This window comes from Macaca thibetana, chromosome 1 (genome assembly GCF_024542745.1).
Source record: "Macaca thibetana thibetana isolate TM-01 chromosome 1, ASM2454274v1, whole genome shotgun sequence".
In the NCBI taxonomy this organism is placed as follows: Eukaryota; Metazoa; Chordata; class Mammalia; order Primates; family Cercopithecidae; genus Macaca; species Macaca thibetana.
The window spans coordinates 85,379,578-85,397,492 of NC_065578.1; the positions used below are offsets into that span (position 1 = coordinate 85,379,578).

The following is a 17,915-nucleotide window of genomic DNA, read 5'->3' on the forward strand; positions in this document are numbered from 1 at the left end:
ATATATATATCAGTAAGAAAAACATAATACAGGAAAATTCCCAGAAAATTAAGGATGCTTCCACCCTGAAAAGGCCTACTAAGTGCCTAGCACAATGAGTTGTAAAAAGACCTGTATCAAGAAAGATTATTGTAACATTCCAAAACATCAAAGATAAATAGATGATCTTAAGGGATTAAAAGGGAAATTAAAAGGTCATTTATAAAGGATCAAGAATTAATATAACATAAGATTTTAAAAGTCTGCAAGCCAGATAAAAAAGGCAAAAGATGAAAATCTTTCAAATTCTGAGGGAATAATATTTACAGCCTAAAATTTTATACTCACCTGAACTACCTCTAAGTATAAGACTGAGAATAAACACATTCTCAGAAATGGAATGTTCTTAAAAATGCACCACCCAAGTGCATATTCTCAGGATGCAACTGGAGGATATGCTGCACCCAAATAAGGAAATAGACTATGAAAAATGAAATAAGAGTTCCAAGAACTCCATGTAACACAGATATCAGCTCTACTGGAAGCTTAGAGAACTACTGGTCCACAGCAGAGCAGAATTTTAGCATGCAGAAGGAATATCTCTCAGAAAAAATCAAATTTCTGGAGTATTTTGTGTGTTTTGGGGGAAAATATATTTCAAAATATCTGAGATTTAGTGATAGTGACATAGAACATAAAGCAAACAGAAAAGGAGGCAATCTTGTAATATTTACAAGAAAAAAATATAAACGTACATGGCTCAGTGATTAAAAAAATATGCACATGGTCATAATAAGCTGCATTGTGAATATTAATTTAACCAAAAATTGGATAAAACTATATTGAGAGAATAGAAGGAGGAAAAGAAGACACAGAAAATAGTATAGAAATGTTAAATCCTCATCATTAATAATAGGAAGTCAATATAATATTTAAACATTATAGTATTAAATATAGATGTTAAAACCAAAAGAAGGTGCTAAAAGAGTTTGGGCAGAGAATAGCAGGAGTAGGTAAGGGGAAGGGACACTACTTTTTGTTATATGTTTTGTCATACAATTTGGCCTTTAAACTTTGTACAGTACTTGTAATTCTTTGATATACTTTTTTAAGTTTTGAAAAATCTCATAAGCACACAAATATTTATTTCTGATAAGTCTAACTTAGAATATCTCTCACTCAAACATATTCAGCAATATGAATATAAATAATATCTGTGATCATATAAAAACACAATTTTTCTGATAATGGTTTTCCAATCTCCTGATTAGGTGTTACAAATTGCATCATGCCAATTTAATCACAAAATTTCTTTTAGGAAAAAAGTGTTTCTAAGTTTCTGATAGTATACTATTTCCATTTCTTTCCTGTGCTCAAAAATATTCAATTTTCTAAAGTCTGAGAGGTTTTCTAAAGGACTTTTCTTTTTGTTAAGAACTGGCAATAAAATTTTAGGTCTATAAGACTGAAAATTATGATGCTTGCCCTGAAATAAAAGAACATATTTTACATTCCGTAAATGAGATATTAAGGGTGAAAGAAGTATATTGTTTCTTTCATTTGCTACTTTTGTTGGTTCTAGATTTTTAAAAAATCTATTCATAAATATTTAATTTTCCCTGTATCTTTCTTTGCATGGGTTTCTAATATTTTGATAATAATGTATTTGGTAAATTATTAAACTCGTAATGCCAGTGGCTGGCAAATGTGAAGCTAGAGGATGTTTAAGAGAAAGAGTTTTGTCTTCAGAGATTGACAGACCTAGATTCAAATCTAAGCTATAGGTGAGCCACTTCTTTGAGTCTCAGTTTCTTCATCTATAACATGTACTATGTAGGTTCATTATGGTGATTAGAATAATATATGTAAAGTACCAACAAAGGACATGATACAAAATATACATTTAATTAATAATTGTATTCTTCTCTTCCTTATCTTCTCTGTGGCTCTAGGAGTCTCAATTTTAAGGAATTTGTAGACTTTGCGGTCAAAATAGGAGCTCAAATCTTGGTTCTACCATTCATTAGGCTGTTACTTGGAGGTGGTTACCTATTCTCCTTAATCTTAGTTTCAGCTGTCCTATCATGGCCATAATTACAAAACCCTGCGATGAGGCAGTGTTGAAGAAAATGTATATTCTACTAGCACAGTGACTAGTAGTTCATAGTAAGTTCTCAGAAACAGTAACAGTGATAATACCAATAAATTAAAAGAGAGAGTTTTTCTCCTCTTCATGACTACTTCAAGCAAAATGAAGTAACCTAAATGCCTTGGTCAGTAATAGTTTTTCATGAAGTTACATGTGACATGTGGCTTAATTTAATCATTTCCCATAAAAGAGATTTAGAAAATGTCTCCTAAGAAATATTTTAATTCATCTATGTAATAGTTGAAAGAATATTTATCTGTATCTACTTGTCAATTTGGTCAACCAGAATACAACTCTGCCATTTTGGCTTCTCTCTACCTTGCACATATTTCATTCTAATTTGTTTACTTGTATTTTTCTTACTTTCTCCAGCATAGTTCTAGGATTTTTCTCTTTGACTTTAGTATGTTTTTCACCTTTGACAAAGGCATTTTTTTCACTTTGGTGCTAGAGACATTATCTTATTTACATTTTCAATCATTGGCAATAGGATATTACACAGGAAATACAAGATGCTTCAATCATGTTTAAATGAATGAATTAGGATATACATACTCCTGAAACTCTATCATCATACTACCAGAATAATTAACTAGCAGGCACAAACAAAACAGGTTTAGGTTTATTTTCTAAACCTCCCCATTTGAATTAAATAGAATCCTAAGCCTACTACTATGCAAATTCCATTTTGTTTCTTAATGATGCAAATCTAGACGGAACATTTATTATATGCTTTTGTTGTATCAAGAAGTGCAAAGGTAATGCAGTCACAGTTTGCCACCCCCAAGAACTCCCACTTAAAATGAAGTCACAAGCAAAGCCTTTTTATTGTACAAAACTTCTCTTTTATAGAGTTTGCTTAAAAATGTAAGCAATTTCACAGACAGAAGATATGAGTAATTTCTTAAAGGTCATATTTCCCCCCAAAATTGGTTTTTTTAACCATACATTCTCATGGTACTGGGTGGAATTTTTGTTATTGTTTAATGTTGAATTTAAGGCTATGATGAGTTAAAAGTTATGTACTTTTGCTGTCTGGAAGTAGAATTTTTAAGTAAGCAAATAAATTAAAAGGTAATTTTCTTACCTTGTTCTTGTGCATGAACAACAACCCCAGCCACACATAGCACAATAAAATGAAGAAGTGGTTTCCTAGGAAAAGAAAAAAACATTTGGGAAAAACTTACTAGTTGGACATTTACAGTCTTATAAAATCCAAAACAAAGTCTATGCAAGATTAAGAATTAAGCGTTTATTTTAAATAGCATGATATTTTAATATTCATAGTGGTTAAGACCAAAGGCTCTGAAGGGAAATTCCAGTTTTGCCACTTACTGTGCGACTTGGGCACACTTTTTAACCATTCTGTGCCTTAGTTGCTTTATCTGTTAAACCTATCTCATAAGATTTTCTGAAGATTAACTTAAAAAGTTCATGTAAAGCACAGGAAACAGTACCTGGCACATAGGAAACATTCGATAATTGTGAACTAGTGTAGGTAGTATTATTATCATATATTATGTTAAATTACCATGTATGCAATTTCATACAAAGTAATAGAATTTTCCACAAAAATAATGCAAATTATAGTTGCTTAACTATAGTGATTATAAATTGAGGGAACCAGCTATTTATTTGTTTAAATTAATGGTTATATGTGAAAGTCATTTGAATATCATACTTAAATTACTGGTACTAGATTCATGATTCTTTGGTTTTGAAAATAGCAATGACCTGTAGATGTCAACACTGAGCATTTTGATTAGTAGTAGCTATAAGCACAGTAACCAATCACTACAAATTAAAATGTCCATTTGTATTGATGAGGTTTCTAAGCAAAAATATTTTGTGACATTGTTAGTATAACCAAACTTTTAACAAATTTTGCTGAACATTCTTCATAATTGGCTGTATCTACCTCCAAAATGAAAATTAGAGAAATAATTTTGAAGAGATATGATAAGCAGGCTGAAAACAATACTTCATTACCTACTTTTGCTAATATAGACCCTGATTCTGTTTTTGATTCTAACCCAGGGACTGTTCAAATGATGTATTTGTAAAATGCAGTTCTGCAAGGAGTGATTATAGAGCTGTCTATAAAGCATTAATTCCTTTTTATTACATTCCTGATGTGCTAGTAGTAATTGGTACATTTTCTATTTATTACTAATAAGATGTTTTTACCTTTACCAACTAGTATAAGGAGCATCTTAATGTAAGAAAGATGATCTTTTTACAAAGTTTAAGCCAGCAAATATAAAATCAGACTATTTATAATGGAACACAAATCTCATTTGTATTAAAATGGTATTTATCCTTTGTTAGTAATTCTAAAATTGAACATTCTATGGCCATACTTAGTCCATAGCACAGCTCTTATAAGACAAGGTTTTGATAGAATACTTAACAACTGTCACTAACTCTACAAACAAATCAACTGAATCATTGCAGAAATTTCAGCTGATATGGATAAGTAACTAAACCATATATTGCAATGAGGCCTATGAAACATTCTTATATATGACATTATTCATTTAGATGGATGGTTCCCAAATGTTAAACTCACCTGAGCAACTTGTAAAAAATGCAGATTTTGGGCCCCAACACAGAGATTATGATTCAAAATTTGCGATGGATATCCAGGATGCATACATTTTAACTAGGTGATTCTAATGCAGATTGTATGTGTACCAAACTCTGAGACAAAACTATTTAGAACATTCACTGTGTTTACATTTACAATGTTATTAAAATATATCTAAATAGATTTTACTTTTGCTCAAATCATATATATCTAATTTTATAACATGACATGACCCTTAAATTTTTATTTGGCCCTTTAAAAATCCTTTTCTACTGCACTAGGTCAGTGGTTTTCAAACTTTAGTGTGATCAGAATCACATGAAGGACTTGTGAACAATCGCTGGGCCTCACCCCCAGAATTTCTAATTAAGTATGTCTGGGGTGGGGCTCAAGAATATGCATTTATAACAACTTCCTGCATGTGCTGATGCTACTGATCTGGGACTACATTCTGAGGACCACCACTCTAAAATAAATGACCCTCAAGAGATGATATAAAGTCTGCCTGTTTGGATCTTTTTACCCCTTGGCTGCACACTGGAATTACCTGAGGAGTTTTGTCTTGTTTTTGTTTTTGTTTTCTTGAGACAGAGTTTTACTCTTTGTTACCCAGGCTGGAGTACAGTGGTACGATCTCGGATCACTGCAACCTCTGCTTCCCAGGTTCAAGCAATTCTCCTGTCTCAGCCTCCTGAGTAGCTGGAATTACAGGCACCTGCCACCACAACCAGCCAATTTTTGTATTTTTAGTAGAGACGGAGTTTCACCATGTTGGCCAGGCTGGTCTCGAACTCCTGACCTCAGGTAATCTGCCCACTTCGACCTCCCAAAGTGCTGGGATTACAGGCATGAGCCACCGTGCCTGGCCTATCTGGGGAGTTTTAAAAACTACTAATAATTGGATCTTTCTCTCCCTGCCCCACAGAGATTCTGATTTTAATGTGTCCATAGCACAGGCATTTTAAAACATTTTCCAGTGTTTCTAATGTGCAAACAAGGTTGAGGACCATTGTGCAAGATTAAAATGATGTGTGGGCTCTCCAGGATGTATCCTAATGTGATTTAGAGCTTGAGTAAGGAGGCTATTTACCTTTCAAACTTATATTTAAACATGTAACTGGCAGGATACGTATCAGTGAGATTAAGAAACTGCTTACTTAGGATTACAGTCAATGAAGGATGGCGCATCTGAATTATGCTGTCTTAAGTAGAAAGTCGAATGTGAATGGAGGCATGTCTCACCTGCCCAAGGTAATCAGGCTCACTCAGATGCATAGAAACAACCCAACAGGCACTTGTCCCTTAAAAATAACTAATGACGATTACAACAGCCAGCACTGCTCATTTAGCAATTCAACAAACTCATCAACTTCCCCAATGACCTCAGTGGAGAAAAATGGAAATAAACATGTTAACAAGTTCATTCCTGGTGTGAGGCAGGAAAACCTGAGTACATCAAACATCTTTCTTTAGACAGGTGATCCTAGGGGATTATGACAAATCAGTTGAGCCATACCTTACGTAAATGTACCTATGTATGAAAGCTGATGACTAATTGAGTGGTAGAGATCAATGACGGAAACAGATTCTCTTTCTCTTTGTTTAGTTACAACCAAAACTAATAGCCAACTGAAAAAGAACAGGAAAAGTTTCTTACAAGGCATTCAAGGCCCTTATTATTCAGCTTCAATTTCCTTTTTCAGCAGTATGGATCCCACTACCCCTGATATCTCCAAAGTTCCAGTCATACCAAGTTATTCTCCATTTGCTGGGAAGAGCTTGTATATGTCTGAAATGCCCTCCCAGTCTCCACCTATTATTCTTAAGTATACCCAAAGCCTAATTAAATCAATACTTGCTCCATGAAGTTTCCCATCATCTCTAAAGGAGAATGAGTCTCTCCCCCATCTCTGTACTTTTGATACATTAATTGTGACTTTATTATACCCCTATAAGTCCTACCTTTTATGAAAGTAAATATCTGAGCAAGCAGCAGGTCTTCATCTTTATCTCTAGTGTACCCACGTGTTACATGAAATTGACAGTAAATACTTTTTAAAAGGAAATGATCAAAAGTATTATCTCCAAATGACTGAGGAATTCGCTTTTTCCTTATGGACTTGATTCTTTTAATACTTGGAAAAAATAAAATAAAACACAGGCAATTTTAGTTAGATATCCAAAGAGAGAGAAGGGAAATAGAATTTTTTAAATCTGCTATGGTAGCATATATGGAAGTCTTCTTTTTCTTTTTTTTTTTTTTTTTTTTTTTCCTATTTTTCATTTTAGCTTTCTTGTCTTTGAAGTGGGTACACAAAGTAAGGATGAAGCTTCATTGACATAGTCAATTTGGTAAAGCGCCAAACTTCATCATTGTGTAAAATGGGTATTTAATGAATCCAAGATTCTTGGGAAATGTCTAATGGACTAGGTTTGTTTGTTTCTTTGGATTTTTCTCCTTATGATATTACATTTACTATACATTTCCTAAACAAATAAAACTTATCAAGTTGCCACATTAGCAGTAGATGGTAGAGTCCTCTAGGGAAGCAGCTGTTCTTTGTCCTCTTCTGGGTCTTAGCTGACTCATCTATTATGTGATGACATAATACAAATTTTATGTTTTTATGTTTTACATTCCAAATGTAAAATCCTGTAATTTGTGTGTATGATGGGATCATATTAGTATACTGGCATTAAAAGACAAAAAACAAATTACTTAGCAAAATGTTATATATATATGTGTGTGTGTGTGTGTGTACACATACATATATATAAAAGGTTTGTTGTTTAACCACAAAACTGTAAAGGTCTTCCTATGGTTTTGGTCCAATACTATTTAAGTAACCTAAAATAGTCTACTAAGTTGTCAATTCATTCATATATTTAGTTTACTCCCACAAATAGTCTAGTTGGTATATTAAACATGAACATTTTTCAAATATTCAAAGCATGTTTGTTTGCATTCACTGGTTTGTGTATGTGGACCATGTGTCACTAATACAAAGTTACAGAGTCATAGTTACTCAGACATTTAACAAAATCAGACCATATCCAAAAGAAGTCAACAATATGGTAACAAACACTTAATAAAGGCTCAAAAAATATGACCCATGATATTGATATCTAACAAAAGAAGAAACACTCTGCATGAGTCTGGCTGCTAGTCACATTTTCAGTTTGACACCAGCCACAGTCCAAACATAACCAGACATGTAAGGGTAAAGGCCTAAAGAGGAGAAGACAGAAAATATACATCCAAAGACCATACTCAGAACATGTAAATGACTAATATTCATCCCAGGCATCATTCCTAAATGATTCTTAGAGTTATTCAACTTCCTCTTTGTTCAAAGGATCCAAGTTGCTTTAGGGTAATCTGAGGAATCTTTTTCGTTTAGGGTACCCATGAGACTCTTAGGTATTATAACATATGTCTTCAGGCTACTGATGCTCATTCCTACATAGATTCAATTTATAATAGTGGGAAGGACTTCTGAAATCTTGTGAATAGGCAACTTTTTATGAGTTGGTGGCCTTCTTTTAAACCAATTGAAAATGGTGAACAAATCTGAAAAAAACACACACGTGATATACATTAATAATTTCAACAATCTCCACCACCCTACATTTACATGCCCAAAACTTCTCTAAGTCATGACAGCTTTACAGATTTTGCTCTTTACTAGCTACTAAGATCCAGAAATAGTAAAATTTCTGTTCTCTGTTCTCAAAATAACTGAAAAAAAAAAGTTTTCAATCACAGCAGTGAACATAAAGTTGAATGATTCAGGGAGCAAAGTAGTACTGTCACTAACTTACTTACAAAGAATTTTTCCAACTATTAATTCAACTCAGGTGGTAGTTGTATAGCTAAACCAGTGTGAGGTGTACTACAGGTTGAGCACCCCCACTCTGAAAATCCAAAGTCCTAACTGCTCCAAAATCTGAAAAGTTTTGAGGGCTGAAATGATGCCATACTGGAATGATTTTATACCTGACTTTATGGGTCACAGTCAAAACTTCATTTCATGCAAAAAATTACTAAAAATATTTTATAAAATTAACTTCAGTCTATGTGTATAAGCTGTACATGAAACGTAAGTGAATTTCATGTTTTGACTTCAGTCCCATCCCCAAGATATCTCATTTTATATATATATGCAAATATTCCAAATCTGAAAAAATTCAAAATTCAAAACACTTCTGGTCTCAAGCATTTCAGATGAGCAGTACTCAACCTGTAGAGCTTTTCATTAAATTCCAAGAATTCAAGCAATCCATGCAGTGCAAGGGAGATAAAAGCTTAAGAACTTCATATAGCCAAAGTGTCTAGAGTCCAGTCAGTAGGAGGGAAGAAAAATACAGCTAAACTAGAGTGTCCTAGTAATATCACAGGGAGTGTTAAACTACTGCCTAGCTTAGTAAAGTTCCTGGCACATACTAGTGTTAGATAAAGATTTTCAAATGAACTAATGAATCAGATAATCTTCCAGTGAAACTATCAGGTGGTCTTGCGTTTCAACAAATACATAAATTCTCTGGTATCTTCTATCTATACTCCAATCCCAAAATCAAGAAAAGTCAAGTCTCCCTAACCTCTAGTTGTTAAACATGGTTTAAAGGCCTTTCAGAATTTGGTCTCTGTTTATCTCTCCAGCTCCAGCTCCAGTCACTTCTTCCCTAGAATGTGTACTCCAACCAACTTCATTTCTTTCAGGTCCTCAAATGCACTGTGCTGTCTCATTTGTGAGCCTTTTATTGTTCCTTCTGTCTGGAAAATTTCATGTTCTTTTCACTAAGGTCTCAGTCTAGATTTCATTTCCTTTGGTTGCCTTTTCCTTCCAGTATTATCCTTTTCTCCCCTATCCACCCATCCAAGACTGCTAGGTTCCCCTCATGTATATATCCTCCTCTCATTTCGTTATACTTGGTTGTTTCATTTACTATTTCCTCTATTAGACTGAACACATTGGGAGGGCAGCAATTGTGGATCTGTCATACTCCATCATTGTATCTCTACTGCCTAGAACCACACTGGGCACATAGTTGGAGCTCAGTAAACATGTGTTGAATAAATATGTTAATGAATATTGAATAAATGAATGACAGAATAATGTTAGCCTTTTATGAGAATGAAAATAAAATTGTCTTTAGTTCTCACTTAGAGTTACAAATTCTAAAATAAGTCATAGTTGGAAGGCATGGCAAGGAAACTAGCACAGCTATTCTAATTCCCATAATAAAATTTACTTTCATTCTGCAGTTCACAAATTACCAAGCAGAATGTCTAAATGACACTCAAAAGTACTTTCCATAAATTACATTTCCTCTCCCTGAGTCATCAGTTTATTTTAAAAATTTATTTGAACACAAAGATAAGCAACTTTAAAAAACAGAATTTCATGCCATCTAGGAAATAGATCTTTATATTCCAAAAATTCTTTTTGGTTATAAAAGTCTTTAATTACCATAATAGCCTGCCTGGGACACCTTCTGATAATATGTCAAATTGAGGTATCTAAAGCTGACTTTGAGATTTCATTTCCTTTTTTTAATTCTACAAATTCACATTAGGCAACCCATATAAAAGACCCCATGAAAGAAAGTGTCTGTAAAGATCCAGTTTTAAACTGGAAATGTTTTTCGGTGACTAATCAGAACTGTGATTTTAAAAAGCGCTCCCTCTCTTACAAAACATCACCACAAAAGGAAAACAAAACTCAGGGATTTCATCAGAGACTCAAGGTTTAATTCAGTGGCCTGACATTATAAATCAGCTACTTCTTCCAAATCCAGCTCCCCGCCCCCAAGCCCCGCCTCAAACTTCGAAGGGTTGGTGGCATTATTTTTCAAACTGAAAAATTCCAAATTATTTATGAAAATTGGATTTTCTAGAAACAATTTTTTTCAGCCCAATCATTAACTATCTTTCCCAAGTTTGCATGTGTGTGGTTGGAGCTGTGAGTTCTGTAATCTGATGTAATTATGGATTACCCTTAATTCTCTGCAGCCCATCCCCAATGGCCCCTGTAATAGAACAAATTGGATATTATGAGATAACCAAGGGCTGCAAGGCCTCTGGTGGTCATGGGAGACAAACACCTTCATCCAGAACCTGCTACTCATCCCCACGTCTCTGCACAAGGGTTCTCTTCCCATTCCACGTTGTATAATTTTTCTTCAGAAGTTCCTCCGGTGCAATCCATTCTATTTGGTTTCTCTGCTTCCCTCCCCCCAATCATCTGGACCCAATTTACAAACCCCAAACTGCCCAAGAATTTATGCAGGGCCTTTTCTGGGAGCGTCTGGAAGGGAAGTGTAAACCAGACAAGACAGAACCCAGGAGCAGATCTGCTTTAACCCGGGAGGTTGGTCACAACTACCAAGGGGGGTGTTAGTCACAAGCGTGGGCCTCGCGCGGTGGCAGAGGGAAAGCCCTCGGGGCGGGAGCGGCAGGAGGGCAGATGCGGAGGCTGGCTGGGCAAGAGCCTCTCCGCATCCGCCTCTCCTGGAGTCTCCAGGCTGGCGGGGCTAGAGCCTCTCTGCATCCGCCCCTGATCAGCGGGAAGATCTGTCAATTTCGCAGGATCGGCTGCAACCCCCGACTCTCCAAGCTGGTCCACACAGAGGGATGTTTATCGAGAACAGCGGCGGGAAATCTTCTGCCTGGGAACCCCATGCGACCTGCGTGAGCCGCTTTGAGAAGGCAACCCGCAGAGCTTGACCTCTACTCGCTCCCGGGACTCCCCAGCCTCCAGCACCGCGCTGCCCGCACAGGGTTGAGGAGGTTGGGAGGTTTCCTCTTCACTGTTGAATGGGGATGGGGGTGTGCGGGGAGGTGCATCTGGTCAGCTGGGAAGCCCAGCAGCGAGGCTTCCAGGGGTCGGAGGAGAGCGCGCGAGCGAGCCCCAGCCAGGCTGGGCAGCATGCGGCTGGGAAGCACATGTTCATACAAACACTACCACAAGGCGCTCTTTCTCCGCACCCCGCCTCCGCCTGCCCTCAGCTGACACGGTCAATTCTGTTCCCTGCACTCCTCCCACCTTCCCTCCTGAGGGGCAGCCTCTCTGCAGAAGACTTCCACAGCCGCTTCACCCTTCTCACCCAGGGGCCAGAAGCAAACTTGTGTAACCCACTGACCTCTTCCAGGGGGACCAGGGCATCCAGCCAAAGCCGCGCAACCCCTGGTCCACGCCCTTTTCCCAGTGAAGGCATGGGAGCAGGTACAGCGCCCAAAAGGGAGGTGGGGTGCCCGTCAGGACCCGCCCAAAACCTCCCCAGGAGGGGCAGGCCCGCCCCCGTGTCCTGTTCCCCTCCCCAGTTCCTGCCGCGAGTGCCACTTCCCCAGTGACAGGGCAGTGATCAGGGCGCAGCCTCGGCTCTGATGGGCAACGTTTGTTGGCCTTTTAACAAGAGGGGATTGCCTCTGAGCCCGTGGGTAAAGCAACCCCTCGACGCCCGAGGTTCTGCAGCTACCCCCTTCCCCCAACTGGCGACCCTTCCTCATGCCTGTGTCCAGTAGTCCAGGCTGCGCACACCGACCCTGGGGGATCTCTAGTGTCACAGCAATCGCCAGGCTGGACGCCCTGAGAAGCACCTCGGGGAAGCAGGACCTCGACAGGGCCCTGCGGGAGGAGAAGGGGAGGAGGGCGCGGGGGCGGCGGGAGCTGGAGCCAGAGAGATCGTCGGAGCCGAGCTCTGGAGCTTCGGGAGCCGCTGCCCTGGACCTCGGGACTCGCTCCAGCGAACTTTCCCTCTCGAGCCAAAAGATCGCTTTAGCATAAACTTCTGAGATCTGCTGGCACGAGGCATCCTTTCAAACACGGTATTTTACAAGCTGAGAAGACAAGGGGACTATACCGCGGGTACTCGCCCGCTCCCAACGCCAAAAAGTGCCAAGGAGCCGGACCTCAGGTCTCCATCAGGCTCAGCAGAACCAGGGGGTGGAGAGAGGGGTTGGTCTAACCCCTACCCTACCCGGCGGGTGGGCTACTTACGTTTTTGCCGTGGGGGAGACTTTTCCACGCCTTGTTCTGTGGGCTCCTAAATGCATTTGTATGCATTTGTCCGTGCAGCAAAGCGCTAACGGAAAACAGAAGCCAACTCTGAATTGCTTAGGGTGCAGGTACTGTCCATGAAAAAGGGAAAAAACAATCACATGAAAACCATGCTCCAAACCCGCAACAAGAAAAAAAGTGGGGGGGGGGGGGGGGCGGTGAAGTCGGGAGGAGGTAGGAAATAGCACCCGAAGGGGAGGACAAGCTTCCTAGCTCTCTGGCTCGGTAACGAACGAGCCCAGGGTTGCGCTCCCCGGGGAGGGCGGGCGAGGAGGTAAACCTCACTGGGAGGCCGCGGGGCGCCGGCGGCAGCGAGAGCCTGGCTGCTAGTGCAGCACTCAAGTTCACTTGCGGTTCAAAGGCGACTCTGTGACTCCAGTGGAGTCCTCTGCTTTGGGCCTGGGAGGAGAAAGGGGTGGGGGTAGGGAAGGAGATGAAGTGGGGGAGGAAGTCCTCGGAAAGAGCCCGCGCCCGAACATTTGTCAAACAAGCACACACACCCACTTCGGAAATCAAGTCGGTGCGAGGGGGCCGGTGGCAACTGCAGGAGCTCGGCGTTGACTGCTGCCGGCTGCTTTTGCCTGGAAGAAGAGGAGCCAAGCAAATCCGGCCGGTGTTAAATTTCACCGCTCACTGACTTGCAATGACATCACCAAACACAGCGCACACCTCCCCCTCTGCCCCCACAACCTTCCCCGACCCAGCGCCCGTCCCAGGCGTCCCCGTTCGCCAGCCCTTCGGGGTCGGGCTGGGCCAGCCGCACCCCGGACACGCTCGCTGCTGCCTGGGTACCCAACCGGATGCTCTCCTTCCCCACTTGTAGGCGGCTAGTATCCTTCCTTCCATACCATGTTCGTGTTCCATTCCCCATCTCAGCAGTCCCCAATTTGATGTTTTCCTCTTGCGTGTCTCCCATCCCCAATCTTTTTCTCTACCTTCTTCACCCACACCTTCTGAAATGACACTTAGAGGAGGCCTTCATTACCCTGCGACCTTCTTGCCTTCTTTGCAGTTAGGCCAGTGGCTTGCGTGGTATTATTAAATGACTTTAACTGTTCTCATTTCTACCTTTCCTCCCTTCACTCTTTCCTTTCAGTCTGTCCCCCTTAAGACCTTCTACTGATTTTTCTCCTGTAATTCACCTTTCTGCCTTTTCCTGCCTACAAGTGTGTTTTACTGGTTCACATCAAGAGCACATCACACACACTACACTCACACAATCTCTCTCTCTCTCTCTCTCTCTCACACACACACACACACACACACACACACACACACACCTCACCGCCTTAACAACTTGAATACCTTCTCCAATTTTTGTAGCAAATTTCTTCTTTTGACACAAGGTGCTATGCCCCCATGGCCTTATACTAAGAAATCCACCTTCTGATGTTTGCAAAAACAAAAACAAAAACAGAAAACAAACGTTCTGATTTTATCTTCCTTATTAATAAGACTGGAAACTCCAAGAGGCCAGGAATCTATTATGTTGTTCATAGTTGTGTTCTTAGCACCTACCTGGCATATCTATTGAATGAATGCTGTATATCACTGAGTATCATTTCTCCAAATTTTTCTTGTCTAGCCTGTGTGCCTCCCAGAGCTAATGACCCACATGCTGAAAGGGATCCCACATTACACACACATTATAAAGGTTAAAGTGATCATTTTGGTGAATGACAATAATTGATGTGACTCTCAAGTTTGGTAATTTTTTAAATGCAAGAATATAGAAATTCATCATGTTCCCCCCCCGCCTCAATTTTTCGACTGTTTATTTTGAAATAATTTTAGATTATAGAAAGTTGCACAATAGTACAGAGTTCCTATATATACTTCCCTCAGCTTCCCCTGATGTTAACAACTTACATAACCAAATTACAGTTATCAAAACTGGACAATTGGGCTGGGTGTGGTGGCTCATGCCCGTAATCCCAGCACAGCAGGCCAAGGCGAGCAGATCACCTGAGATCAGGAGTTAGAGACCAGCCTGGCCAACATGGTGAAACCCTGTCTCTACTAAAAATACAAAAATTAGCCGGGCTTGTTGGTGCACACCTGTCATCCCAGCTATTCAGGGGGCTGAGACAGAAGCATTGCTTGAACCAGAGAGGCAGAGGTGGCAGTGAGCTGAGATCGCGCCACTGCACTCCAGCCTGGGTAACAGAGCAAGACTCCATCTCAAAAATAAAAAAAATAAAAAATAAAAACCCTGGATACTCAACACCAATATAATACTAATAACCAATCTATACGTCTTATTAAATATTGTCAGTTTTTCCATTAATGTCCTTTATCTGGTCCAGGATTTTACTCAGGATCCTACACTGTGTTTAATAAACTAACACAGTGATTCACGGAATTGTTAGTTCTCCTTAGTCTCCTCCCATCTGTGGCAGTCCTGTCTTCCTTTGTCTTTCACGACCTCAACACTTTTGAAATGCACTGAACAGTCATTTTGTGGAGGGTTCCTCAATCTGGATTTCTGTGACATAGTCTCATGATTGGTTGCAGGTTATGTATTTTGGTCATAAATAACACTAAAGTGATGGTGTGCCCTTCTCAGGGCATCAATCTCAGGTGTATATGAGGTTCATATGTCACCTCCCAGTGATGTTCACTTTGATCACTTAGTCAATGTGCTCACCTCACAGGACTTGCCATTGTAAAATCTTCTCCCAGTTTTTGTAACAAATAACCACAGATTTATGAAATATTCCTAGAAACCCAGGACTGAGGGAAGGCAGTCATTCTTAAATGCCCTTAATTTCTGGTTTTTGTGCTTTTTCCTACTAGTCAGCTAAAGAAAGACAGCTAATTTGGCTTGATGGAAAGAACAATAGATGAAAATTGAGCAGAGCTTAAGTAACTCAATCTCCATCTCCATTTTTCCATGAGATACACTTCTGGAATAAAGTCTTTTTTTCTGTTTACAATACTGAGTCTGAAGAATAGAATGCTGTATGAAATGAAGTTATTAAAATGTATTTCAGGTTATTTGAGCATAAGATGACAGTTGCTAGTTAGAGTTAGTGGAACACTTAATATGTAGAAGATGCTCAAGTGCACACATACCCTCAGAGTACATTTATTCGGGGAGAGGAGGCATTTGTCCAGTAAAAGATAAACAATGTAAGTTTTAACTGCTATAGACATTATAGGATGATGGAGATTAGCATAGATCAATTGATCGAGACAGATTAAACAGATACCTTGGGACTTAGCTGGTCCATGAAAAGCAAAAAGGATTTACAAACATAGAAAGGAGAAAGGTATTATGTTTAGAAATGGATGTTAGATGACTAACAGCACATGAACCAAGAAGAGTATATCTAAATTATATCCAGAGAAAAAGAACAGATTCGTCAGTCTGGACTAGAGGTTTCTGCATTGGAAGAGAGGTTGAAGGCAAACTGTGAAAGTCCCTGAATGTCAGGATAAGGGTTCATTTATCATATTACCTAATATGTGCCTAGAATTCTTCTGGGCACTGAGTTACAGCAGTGAACAAAATACATGAAAATCCTTCCCGTTATGGAGTTTAAATCCTACTGTTTAAGATTTATGCCTATAGCCAATAGAAAACTATTAGAATTTCGCTTGCTCCACACTCCCATTTTAAGATGAGTCAGCATCAGATGCCAGGATTGAAAAGGGGATAAGTTAGGTGTAGATGTTGAGATAGGTTCCGACTATAGTCAGAATGGTAGAAAAGCTAAATAAGAGAATCATTATTAAAATAAATCAATATCTGATAATTGGTTAGATTGGGAAGGGAGAAGGCATAGATGAAATTGAAAGCCTGAATGATAAAGAAATTACGATACTGGCCAATGTCAAAGAGTCAGACAACTAATTCACATTGAGGCATATTATATTATGTTTGAAGCCATGGTAAGACATTCTTTTGGAACTATTCAATAGAGTAGAAGAGAGAGAGTTCAGGCGAGAGGCCAGAACTAGAGTGTTAGATTTCATCATCATCTGCACAAAATGGTATTTGAAGCCTTGACAGTAGAGTCTATTTTTAAAGAAAAGACTATCAAAACAGGGAGTACAGCACCGAGGATACAAACTTAGACTCCAGAAAGTGAAAGGAAACAGTACAGAATTAAAGGAGATAGAACAAGAAGCATATAACATTATTTAAATAATAGTATAGGAGCTTAAAAAACAATATAGCAAATACTTAATAATGCTTAGTATGCATCAGGATTTATTCTAAGTGTTTATTATAAAATTATTTTATCCCTTAAAATTATATTAAATTAGATATTATTTATCTTCCTTATAAAGAGAAGGAAATAAAGGATTAAATAGCCTGAGATTATAAGAGATTATAAAACTGATCTTTTTTTTTTTTTTTTTTTTTTTTTTTTTGAGATGGAGTCTTACTCTGTTGCCCAGGCTGGAAAGCAATGACAGGATCTTGGCTCACTTCAACCTCTGCTTCCTGGGTTCAAGTGATTCTCCCACCTCAGCCTCCTGAGTGGCTTGGGACTACAAGTGTGCACCACCATGCCTGGCTAATTTTTTTTGTAGTTTTTGGTAGAAATGGGGTTTTGTCGTGTTGGCCAGGCTAGTCTTGAACTCCTGACCTCAAGTGATCCACCCGCCTCAGCCTCCCAAAGTGCTGGGATTAAAAGCAAAGCGTGAGCCACCATACCTGGCCTAATCATCAATATTTAAACCAATTCAGACTGACTCTGGATGAAGTCCATACCCTCAGTAATTTCTCTCTCTCTCTCTCTATCTCTCTCTGTCTCTCTTTCCTTATAAGAATATGAGATTCAGTATATAATGAAGGTGGCATTTCACAACTATATAGAAAGGAAGACCTGCTTTACAAATAGTGCTGAAACAATTCATCTTGAGGAAGGAAAAACTTATCACTACCTCATGCTGTATACCAAAGGAAACTCCATATACATTAATGGGCTGTTCAAAAATATTAAATTCTGAAAAGATTTAGAAATAAATATATGTAAAAATGTTCTTCTTTAGAGGTGAGTCTCTTTTAAGAATAAAAGCACAGGACAAAACAAAACAAAAAAATTATTTATATTTACTAATTTATCAAATATTTATGGGACAGCAATAGGTTCCAAACACTTTGCTATGAACTGGGGATGAAAATCAT

General features: G+C 38.9%; 1 protein-coding gene across 4 annotated transcripts in view; it reads right to left on the reverse strand.

Annotated features, from left to right (window-relative positions):
• Positions 1-13,360, reverse strand: part of COL24A1 (collagen type XXIV alpha 1 chain) — a 392,042-nt gene extending 378,682 nt beyond the window's left edge. For all 4 annotated transcript variants that reach the window (XR_007721823.1, XM_050772561.1, XM_050772480.1 and 1 more), the window contains exons 1-3: positions 13,276-13,360; positions 12,716-12,846; positions 3,216-3,280 (exon numbers count right to left, since the gene is read on the reverse strand). Coding sequence is in view for 3 of the 4 variants with exons in the window: in XM_050772561.1 (XP_050628518.1) it covers positions 3,216-3,280; positions 12,716-12,771 (121 nt within the window). In the remaining variant the exon portion in view is untranslated. The remainder of the gene's footprint in view (positions 1-3,215; positions 3,281-12,715; positions 12,847-13,275) is intronic.
• Positions 13,361-17,915: the final 4,555 nt, after the last annotated feature.